Here is a 12,068-nt window from a genome sequence, read left to right on the forward strand (position 1 = left end):
TAAAATTCATTTGATACTTGTCTTTGTTTTTCTTTACTTGAACGTTGCAACAACCTTCTTAATTTTCTTACATTTACAAGATATTCAAGGTTTATCCTTAAATAAATATGATTATTGCTACAACCTTTTCAGGTCTTGGCCTCGGGTTTCTGGATCTGTTTCAGGATCACTTGTCAATCTAATAGGCAAATGCCGTCGACTTTTGTGTCTAAGGCAAACCGGTGTCCTCGCGTTTTCCTTCACAGTTTCTAAGTTCGAAAAATTGTATGATTAATAATTGTTAAATAATTGATGGTTGAGAATTTCGAAAAGAAAGAAATAATCTTCAGAATAATTCGAAATATATAAAATAAATCGTGTCATGAAATCGTCTCGAGAAAAATGAAATGTTTCTATTGAGACAGTTTTTACTCGTTTCTCTAGACAGGAAAATAAAAAGGACATTAGTACAGGTGCACTGAATGTGTTTTTCTTACAAATTCCGGGAATTAATCATACTTTATGGAGAAAAGGAATACAGTTTTATACTTGAATATAAAAAAAAACTATCTCCCTAAGAATATAGCGAAGAGACTATATCTAAGCTGTACAGAAAGCTCTGAGAGATGTCTAATCTGAAGACCATTAATTTATTATAAACACTTCTTTTTGGTTTGTACTTTATTTTTTTTTAAAACGGGGTAGAATGGAGGCTCATCTCATCGTAAGTGTGGCTCTACAACCATGTTTTAGGTCTGGGCCTCAGATTTCTGTATCATTTGTCAATCTAATAGGCAAGTAAGTGAACAGCCCCCTTTGCCTGACACACGCCGACGACTCTTTGGGTCTTAGGCAAGCTGGTTTCTTCACGTTGTTTTCATTCACCGTTTGAGTGAATATTAGAATAGAATGTCAGTATTAGTTCACAGCCGGGGTTCAAATCTACGATCTGAGGGATGAGTTTTGCAAGCTGAAGTCACTAGGCCAATACTGCGCTCTTATGACTAACTTAAACTTAATTCAGAATACGATGTCATACATTTATTTATTTAACAAGCTATGTAGTTTATTCATTATTTTGATTGTCATTAATTCCCCATTTTAAGAGGTACCTTAGACCGAGGCACCGGAGCACAGCTAGATAGTTCTTTCCACGTAACAACTTTATCAGATACATGGTAATCGCATTTTCTGCGCACTCAGAGTTCGCTGTATCCCACAGAGCCTATAATAAAATTGGATACACAATTTCTACAATACTGGTGCCTTATGAATTACATGGATGAAATGAAACAAGTTAAGAATAATTTATATTTTTTATTATTTACACCTCTAATCACATTCGTCTTACACAAATTACTCTAAACAATATATCAAAAGTTAGATTACAAGTGAAATATACTATTTTGAGATATTGTTTACAGTAATCAATTATCTAATACACTAATAATCACAATCCTTGTCTGAGTAAAGTTGACATAAAGTCAAAATGTCAACTCTCATACACAGTATTAAAATACGAAATATTTACTGATTAAATTTACAATGATTGAGGAATTGTCCATTAATAAGCAAATGATCTTAACCTAAAATTATTTTAACTTAATAAACTTTTCAGCCAGTTAAGTTTTAAATTTTAAAATATTGAAAGAAAGAAACAATTTTTTTTTATTGTAATCTATAAAAAGGTTTTTATGTTATATTTTATATCTCGTATTCAAATAACTGTGATACTCAGCGAAAAGAAATAAGGGTAACTATCAATGAATTGTATATATAAATTCTTTAGACAGTCTAAGACCCGACATACATTAAATTGTAGTTAAAATGCTCACTGATTTAACATATATGTCTCGATATCTTGAGTTAAATCGCATATATTAACTGTGACGAAAACAGGTTCATATATACCATTCGAAAATGAAAATTGTATTAACATATATACATAATATAAATAAAATATAGTATAGTGACGTGATAATGTCTAATGAATCGATGAAAGCCGGCTGCACGCACGAAAAAGCATTTTTCATTGTCTCGTTACGCTCATTATGGGCTTGCACCCGTCTATCTCTCTGATCTTAGGTTATCATCACTCTTCAAATTTATTCATAAAAATATGCAATCATTTCATCAATGTTTTTTTATGACGTTGTCACATTAAACTAACATCCGTAAACCGACTTTACAGACAACTATTTATTTTCTTAGAATAGATTCGGGTCTTAATCTAGGCCTACTACTACGGAATGTCTGTATTTACATATAGGCCGAACTTATCCTACTACATATTGTTCAAAGGCACATGTTTTAAGAAATACTAATTTTAAAAACTATTATCTACAATTTAAAACCCGTTCAACAATGTGAACACGGTTGAGATGAACTAACTGTGCAAACATAATGCAAACTGGAAACGATCAATTACATTTTCCGATGTTTGTGCGAATTTCAAATCAGAGAGACGCTTGCAAATTTGGGTAATTATCAGTTATGTTTTGAAATCACCTAAAACCAAATAAGTATATTCTTTTTGAGTCGGCAAGGTAGAAACGCCTTAGTCGCCTTTTTGAAATATTAAGCGTTTGGAAGTTTTAGCTACCACTATTAACTGCTAATATTGCTTTCATATATATTTAAGTATATATTTTTTGGTTATAATCACATTTAACTATGGAAAATATATTGCATCTAAGCTCCGCCCAGACCACTAATGGATTTTTAACATTGACACTACATCGAACTACTTCAAAATGCAGTACTTTGTGTAGCTATAACAACATTCTGAAGTCCAAAAACAGCACTAAAAGTCAAAATGTGGGTAGTTCATTACGCGCGACGCCACGGCGTGTTAGCCTTAGCGAGTACCTTGCCCGTCGCCGCTCAGTTCTCCGGCGCCACGCGCGACGAAAGCCGCGGCGATCGGAGCGGAGAGCGACGAACCTCGTGCTATTTCAGTCTTTTGAAGCCAGCCCCGTCTTGCCCCAGCTTCAATTCCTCATACAGAGTAGGATCTACTTCTCGGGCTGCTGGTATCGCCGTGCTGGGGTTCTGTAATGTTTCTTGTCTCCATGCTGTACTATTTGAGACACTGTTGGCAACTCCATTCCCTCCGTTCGCATTACCGTTAGGCACCGTACCCTGCGACAAAAGTTTCACGTGAAACGACTTATTTAAAGTTATTTCACACTTTAAAATTGAATTTTACTGAATTGCAACTTTTCAATGGCTTAGAAAATCTCGAGTTTATGCGAAGAATAAGTTTATTTGTGTGAATGACTCACATTTACGACAGTGTCCGGATTTGGTTCTCTCAAGTAGCTTGGGTTTTCAAAGGCGACTCCACCTTGAGCTTTAAGTCTTAGGTTCTGAGAAATAAAGAAAACACGATTAATGACGTGAAATTAATTGCTAACATCGTATTATCACGTGATTAATTTATTAATATAAGCTTAAATATATAATTGCACGCCCATGTCAGATTAAGACATTATATGCAACATTGCGCACTTTATATCGTATTCAACCTTTTTTAGTTTAAATTTATCCTGAATTATAGAAAGTTATACAAGAAAATATTCGTGGAAATGGAATTAGCTTTTAGAGATTTATAACAGAGGCGATCAACTATCAACTTAAATAAAGTTATGCCTTTGGAACGTGTTTTATTTTGAAGTAATTTTAAATACATTTTAGGTGTGAAACGTCCCTAACTAGTTCTGTTTTATGAGTTTATGTACAAAAACTTATACGAGAAACGAATCTACAAACTCAAAAGTTACTTAGTGCCACGGACAGAGTTCTGTAACTTCAGGGAACTAGTTGTAAAAGGTTTCTTGAAAAACAAAAATTAAACCAGTTACAACTACAACCCTTTTTTAGGTCTGGGCCCCAGATTTCTGTATCTGTTTCATGCTTTCGGTTTCCTCACGATGTCATCATTCACTGTTCGAGCGTATGTTAAATGCACACATAGAAAGAAAATCCATTAGCGCAAAGCCGGATATCGAACCTACGACAAAATTATGAACTAAGACTGCTCAAAAAAATACTTTTTGATAAAACTATAAATATTTTAAATTCAGCCACAAAAAAGAAACACGAATTTCTTTCTTATTATGACACTTACCTTTCTATGTTTGTAATAGAATCCACCAGCCAACAGGATAGCTGCGACCAAAATACAAGCAACTGCCACACCTACAGCGGAGGCCGTGCTGGAACCACTGACTGGGGCCGCAGCAGCACCGGTCTCTTGACCCGCCGTCGTGAACATTATAGATTGACTAAGCGATGAAGTTCCTGAAGACGAGAATATTAAATGTCAACCTTAATAAAAACTCCTGTTTTATAAATTGATGGAAATGGATTTCGAAGTTTCCGTAGTCATATTTATCATGTACCTAATTAATACATTTATAGCATATGACAGATTGGTATATCCCTTGTGGTTTCTGGGAGAGAATCTCAACCATAATTTCATGTGGTGCGTTTGTAACACAACTTTTTACCAATGTTATTTTATTTACAAAAAACTTGTCTCTCGGCAGATTCATACTTAAAATACTTAAATATAAGATTTAATGGGACCTTTATAGGTCGACCAATTTGAGTCGATGTAGAAAAAACTACATCGACTCAAATTGTAAAATGGAAAATTGGTTTACAAAGTGTGAGGGTACAACTAATTGTTGAGCGTAGTTTAGACGAAAACGCGTCCAACTAAACGGCATGTATCCAAACGGTACACGAAATTTTGTTAAAAGTTTGAGGCAATCAACCTGAATCTTAAACGCAAACACGATTTTTTTACGATCCTCCAAAGAAAAGATCTTAATGTACTCTAGCCTGGATTCGGTTGTTGGCAACTCTTTTGTCGATGCGATTGGAGAAAGGTGCCACATTCAGGAGCAGGATTTTCTACAATTACACAATTCATACTCACCAACATCGTTTGCGGCTTTGACTACACACTCATACTTGACGTCATCATGAAGGCCAGTGAGTACCACACTTGTCTCACTAGTGTCGAGCTTCTCAGGTACTTTGGCACCATACGCTCGCCAGAATACCCGGTACAAGTAGACTGTTTGCGGATTCTTGATCGGTGCGTCCCAACTGGATTTAAAAGGTATTGTAAGTTTGTGTGTTCGTGATTTTTGCTCATATTGTTATAAACTGGAGCTGGTCACTTTGTGTTTATACTGTACTTATTAGTTATAGATATTTACATATACGTAAGTCCTTGTGAATTTTTATATATTAAGTACAGTGTCCTTGAATCTTGGTATTATAATTTGAATTACTTAAAACCGTCATTTTAGGATCTTTACATTACTCATTCACTGACATACACCCACACACTCATTCATGCACTCATTCATCTTGAAAACCGTTGAAAAAAAAAGATTTAATATATATATTCCATAACACATATACTATATATACATGTTTTATGGACTCCATGATGCATGTTCCCAGCTTTTCCATAACATATGTTCGCTATGCTGGCTAGCTGAAGACAGGGGTGTTTTTCACTTAAAAGGGTTCTGAAATTTTACACATCATAATGAATTGTAGTCAAATGAATAAACACATTTTGATTTTTTTACTACAGCAGATTATTTTCCGCTTCAGGTAATCGTTCTTTAAAGAGAGGTTATTTTTGCTCGCCTGTTCAAACCACTATACAAACGCAGAAGACTTATGCTTTAGGTAGTGCCTAAAGATATATTTACCTTAACAGAACAGAGTGTGGTGTCGGAGCAACATGTGCTTTCAAATTCCTTGGTGGACCTGGTAGCCTGGCTCCAGAGTCCCGGAAGCAAGCCAATGCGCGACGAGCGTGTTGCAATGCGCATGAGCGTGAAACTGGCCCTCCTCGACATAGCTCCAGACAATTTCTTGGAACGCCCCATGAGGCGCAGCAGCTACGGTGATCTAAAAAAAATAAACATATATAATAAATATTCGATAAAGAGCATTTCAAGCAGTCTTCTGGATTGCCAAAAGTCCATGGGCGGCGGTATCACTTAACATCAGACGAATTTTCAGCCCGTTTGCCCCCTGTTATACATATTTAACAGAAGTGTTGTTGGTAGGTAATAAATGTGTATTTATTACAAAACTTCTGTAAATATTTCGTCATCATAAAGTTAGAATTATTTAACGACTGCAAGGAATCACAAAGACGAACGTTACTTGTGCAAAAGAAATACACAAAAATCTGCCTCATACGATTGTATTTCTCTATATTATGTTAATACTTGAGAATAACATAATATTTTAATCCTCTAAACATAAAAATTTATATATAATTTTATTTATATATAAGAGCTATTTAAAACTTGTTAACTGAATCCATTTAGAATTGGAGTGGCGGGAAAAGGAATACTTCTAAATCAAAACCATAAATGTTGCAGGGATTCAGAACAGTTTACTTCGATCCAAATGACAACGAAAAAGGAAATAATCCTAAATATCCGTTAAAGTAAATTCAAAAATTTAATATCATACCGATAATAATAAATTGTTCAAGAAAAATTGCTACTCCACAATTCTACAACACATAGAATTTCAGCGAAATATCAATAAGTTCAAGAATGCGACACTTGTTCAAATACAAATTCAGTTTGCCTCTTTCCGAATTGTCCACTGTATCGGGAAATAGTCACGTTTCAAAAGTCAACCGCTGATTAGGGATTCAGTAAGGATTTTAGTTTAGAATTCAAGTTTTTTGAGATAGATCTGTTCGTAACCTATTTTATTGTTGTTTGTCAGTAACAAGTGATGTCCGTACACATGGCTGGACCAAGAAAACGGATTAAACCATGCTTGCAACACCTTAAAAATTACCGTCACATTTTCGGTTACGCGTCACATTATTCCGTTACGTGCCATCTTATCTTTTTAATTTGAACCATAACAATAACAAAAATATATAATAACGTTAACAATGATAGTAATACAATTATAATTAATGAAATTCTGTAATAATCTTAGTAGTAGTAAAATGTAATAAGGTAAAATGAAATAATTGTATTATTTAGATTCATGTCTATGATAATAAAAGCCTTTTGTTAAACTTTATCTTATTTAACTAATTTCAGTAAAGTTGCATATAGTAGATAATTTTCCGAAAAATCGAGATAATAAAGAAATTTCACTTCTTACATGTGTACACTAGTACACGCACACATTTTTTATATTCTTTTTTGATATACAAAATAATTTAATTATTTTCGCTAAATGAATGATTTTACCTATAAGTAGCAACCTGTAACCTACCTAAGTTAAGCCAATAACTCATATTTATCTATATCTTACAAACATTTACACATGTATTCTTTATATGTACGACTTTAAGTTTGCAGCGGAAAAACGGGGATAGCCCGAAAACATTATTCTTACGCCAATAAACGTGTGCCAATTCAGGCACACGTTTAACAATGAATTGTGCTAGTGATCTATATCTGTGGACACTTGACATGAAGCATAGTTCACAGACTCTGGATATCTTATGACGTTTGTCGTGAGGTTTTCTGTATTAAAAAGTTCTTACCAGAGCCATCGGCAGCGCATTTCATCAACTTGTCAAAATCATTGATGCATTCGGGACGGTCCATAATGTTGTCCATGTCAAGGTGGAAGCTGCAGGCATCTATGCATGACGACGACACGTTCATCTACAAAAATGCATTTTACATATTATATAAATACGAAAGTGGCATTGAAATTTGTGTAGTATTGGGAAAGCTATATTATTTAATGTAATTTTTGCATACACAGCAGTTATTTTGGTGGCTGTATTCCAAAAGGTAAGTCACAATTTCCGCTTGAGCACCAAATGTCAAATATGTCGATATAGATAAAATGGTTTGACATCTCTTAAAAGCAGATTTGAGTTTGTGAAATTCTAGAATACAGGCCTAAGGATAATTCAAATTAACAAACCCGCATATTCTAAAATCTAATTCGGTAATATACATACACAACAAACAAAAAAGTATCTACATATAAATGCTTACAATTTATACATATGTACTTTTTTAGTTGCAAATTTAAGTCTGAGATTTCTGTATCTGTTCCGTTATCGTTTGCTTTTCTTTAATAAGCAAGGTGGTCTTCTGTACTCGACCCATGCCATCGACTTCTTTGGTCTAAGGCACCGGTTCCCTCACGATGTGTTCCACCATACACAGTGTTGAATGCGCATATACAGAAAGGCCATGGCTGCCGAGCCTGGTTCGAAACTATCTTGGGAATGAGCTCACTCTGAAGTAACAGAATTTTTGAAGTTCTTTTGGCGCGTTAGGGAAAATTTATGAGAATAAATTTTACGATGCGCGCGCACACCATCACAAAAAACCGACACCCTGAGTTAGCATAGTCAACATTTTAAAATGAAAAATATCAATTTCTTTAATTAAGTAAAAATATTTTTTTTGTGATACTGAAATAAGCTTGATAATGCGTTATAATAACACTTTCAATGTATTAAATTCCCTTTTTTCTATTGTTAGTGTGAATAAAGCGAATGATAAAAAAAAATTAAAAGATTTATACATTGTTATACATAAATACACGCACATTAATAATTTTCCACACGAAAAATGGACACCTAAAATAAAAGTTTCAAAATTTACATAAAAAACTCATTTAAGCACCGAGTTCAAAGAAAGCTAATCATTATAGGAGCAAACGTTCACAATTTACAATACTGAAGGTAATTTTCAAAATTCTCAAATAAACTTTTGGAAATATCAACGTCAGCTCAAAGTATTTCTCGTAACTTTTAACTCGCGAAACAATTTCAATGGCACAAAGTATCAAAGTAAATTGACGACTCTGATAAAAGAAAGGATTAGAAAACAGAGTGAAAACGATGCCCAGTTATATTTTTTTAAAAGCAATTCGTATACTGTCAATGCAGAGCACGAGCAGTGTTGGCCGTGGCTTCAGCGTGTATATCATCCCTGAGGGCATAGGATCAATCCCCGGCTGTGCACTAATGGAATTTCTGCATATGAGCATTTAACATTCGCTCGAACGGTGAAGGAAAACATCGTGAGGAAACCGGCTTACCTTAGACCCAAAAAAGTCCACGGCGTGTGTTAGGCAGAGGAGGCTGATCCTCCTACCTACTCGCCTATTAGATTGACATATCATGAAACAGATACAGAAATCTAAGTCCCAGACTTAAATAAAGGTTGTGCCGCTTCTGTTTTATTTTTATTTTTCGTAAATCTTAATTTAATGAAAACTTGTTTTTGCCTCTATTGTCATTAATTGTATTTTTCTCATACCTATGTCTGTACGGTATTTTTATAAATAAATAGTTTGATGGTGAAGTTTAACTCAATTAAGTTCAATTCTAAATCATTTATTCACATGGGAGACACAATCTACACTTGTAAATGTCAAAATATATGAAAATTTTACATTTACTGCCAGTTCTCAAATCAAGGGCGTAGAAGGGAAGAGAAGAACTGGCAACTCGTGACTGACGTTATTACTCAAAAATTCACAACTTATAGATACTAAGTAGTATGTATATGTGGTATAGTTAAGTAACTATACAAAAGTCTCCAGTCATATGATTTAGGTTACCACAACGAATTAACTTTGGAATTCCCTTACCATTACGCGTCTTTAGGCAATCTAACGACTGAGCTGGCTTGCATTCCACTCAAAATACGTTTAAGTTACATCCTGAAGGCAATATTATCACTGACGTACACAGTGATCAATAAAACAACTCCAGGCATAAACCAGTAAAGTTAGCTGTTAGTCGTAACTGCTTAATTAAGATGCTTCTGCCACTGTCAGAAATATTGCCCGTTTATGGGTCATTGCAATGGACTGCATGTCCCCTAATATTCAGATTTTATAAGTTAAAGCTTACTTACAAATATTGTAATACAATTATAACCATATGGACTTATGATCGTCACTAAATAAATAAATTATTATTATAACATTGAACCTAATCCGCTCATTTGATGGTTATTCATTTTTCTGTTAAACAAAAATTTCTTGTATTTTTATTTTGTGTATATTTTTATTTTTTTGTAACATTTAAGTATACCTAAATTATTAAATTTTAGATATGATTTTGTCCTTTTCGATGTCGAGACCCTTTGTCCGTGTCCTAGTGGTTTAAGGCTTTTTAACAAAATATCAAAAAAGTTAATCGACATCACAGGAGACCGGACAAAGAATTAGTCTAGCTATTCAAAGGGGAGAAGCTGCCAGTAACCTCGGAACCTGGCCTTTTAATAATATATTTTAGTTATTATATTTTATTTTTTAATTGCAAATTAACTTCGTTGATTTAGTTTGTAGATTTAGTACTATGTATGATGTGGTAATCTTTGATAAATAAATATACATTGTTCCCCGTGAGTGTGCACACTTTACTGTTTCATTAAACGAATCTGAACAATGACAATATCAGTGGCTGGAACAGTAGCACGAGTGATCTATTAACATACTCACCCCGCTCTTTTCTGACAGGGCTGAGCTTAAATGTAGCTTTAACTTATTATACTAAACTACGACTGTAACTACGTCGGTGTTTTATTTTTTATTATCAAGTCAGGTTCCTCTTACCTCAGCACAGCACTCTGTGACATTATGATGTGGCATGGTTGACCTGAGTCTCACTGAGACTGGTCTCAAGGTCTTCCCGAAGGCATTCTCAGCATGACAGAAGTAGTCACCCTCGTCTGCTTCACTTATCTTCTTGATTGTGAGCCTCATTGTGTACTTGGTTTGTTCCTGGTAAGAATTATTACTCAATTAATAAAATTGTCTTGTTCCTAAAAAGTTACAATTAAATATTATATTAATTTATATTAGTATAATATTTACACGGAAATATTCAGAATAATAATAATAATAAAAAAAGAAAAATAACTAAATAATAGTAAAAAAGGAATAACGTAAATGTAAAGTGTGTAATGTGTGCGTGTTGTGTTCATAACTGTCCTCAGCATTATGCTGTGGAGCAGACGTGTTCTGCACTGAGCACTGGTCATTCTGCTAGAGACCACAACAGTTAGTTTGCGTCTTAAACGCAAAAAAGACTGTAATAATAGTAATAGTAGAAAAAAATATAATCGTAGTTATTAACAGTGTAAGTTAAAAGTCTTGGAAGATTTGTGTGTAATTAATCAATCACAAAACTACATAATGAAATAAATTGGTACTAAAACTACTACGAGAAATATATAAATAAATATTTTTGGGCGGATTAAAAACTAGATTTCGTGTGATTTTCGTTGAGTAAGTAGATGTACTTTATAACTGCGACGAAAATTTGAAGATTTTTCAGCGGAGGGGGATATTATTCCAACATCTAGTCGTGCTATATTTAAAAGTCCAACAAAATGATGCCATCCAATGGTGGTGAATGGCGAGCTCCTAACTTTCTTCTTGTTGACATATCTACGCCAGACTATTTCTTTTTTCTCTTCCTACAATAACCTGTTGTCCCCTGATTGGGACCTAAAGATAACTAATATGCAATTTGTATCGCATTGATTGTAGCTTCTATACGATTTAAGTACTGGATTAAGATCTAGGAAGTGGCGATGACTAGCCATATCTATATTGTTAAACGCGGATAATTCATTGATACATATATTTTGAAAGAAGTCTGGTTACAGATTTCAGAAGTTGAGTTAAAGGTCAAACGTCTGCAAAATATTATCTATCAAAATATAAAATTTTCTTCAACCGAAAATTGGAGCGAATTAATAAAACCAAAATATTTCTATTAAAATGAACAATGAATAAAGATGAGGCCGAAGAAAATTTTCCAATATTCTGATATCGGATAGACTAAGCCTTACCGATAGTACCATAATTAAATCTTTTCGTTCGGAAATTGAAATGATATATCAAATTTATATTTTATTTTTATCAAACGGATATTTTGAAGGTATTTTTTTAAATTAACTAATAACATTTCAGGGTAAGACCATATTACGCAATAAGGTTTGTTTTAGACAAAAATCAGTCAGCAAATTGCAAGCTAAGACTTTTTTTGGTGCCTCTCCATTACTGGCTGTCAGTCTCGTGAATTG

General features: G+C 33.9%; 1 protein-coding gene across 2 annotated transcripts in view; it reads right to left on the minus strand.

Moving 5' to 3' along the window:
- Positions 1-1,281: 1,281 nt before the first annotated feature.
- Positions 1,282-12,068, minus strand: part of LOC123712729 (Ig-like and fibronectin type-III domain-containing protein 1) — a 138,470-nt gene continuing 127,683 nt past the window's right edge. For both annotated transcript variants that reach the window (XM_045665954.1, XM_045665953.1), the window contains exons 23-29: positions 10,591-10,758; positions 7,541-7,664; positions 5,718-5,919; positions 4,925-5,097; positions 4,109-4,281; positions 3,264-3,347; positions 1,282-3,120 (exon numbers count right to left, since the gene is read on the minus strand). In XM_045665954.1, coding sequence (XP_045521910.1) covers positions 2,929-3,120; positions 3,264-3,347; positions 4,109-4,281; positions 4,925-5,097; positions 5,718-5,919; positions 7,541-7,664; positions 10,591-10,758 — 1,116 coding nt within the window. In that variant the 3' untranslated portion in view covers positions 1,282-2,928. The remainder of the gene's footprint in view (positions 3,121-3,263; positions 3,348-4,108; positions 4,282-4,924; positions 5,098-5,717; positions 5,920-7,540; positions 7,665-10,590; positions 10,759-12,068) is intronic.

The sequence above is a fragment of the Pieris brassicae genome, chromosome 8 (genome assembly GCF_905147105.1).
Source record: "Pieris brassicae chromosome 8, ilPieBrab1.1, whole genome shotgun sequence".
NCBI classification, from domain to species: domain Eukaryota; kingdom Metazoa; phylum Arthropoda; class Insecta; order Lepidoptera; family Pieridae; genus Pieris; species Pieris brassicae.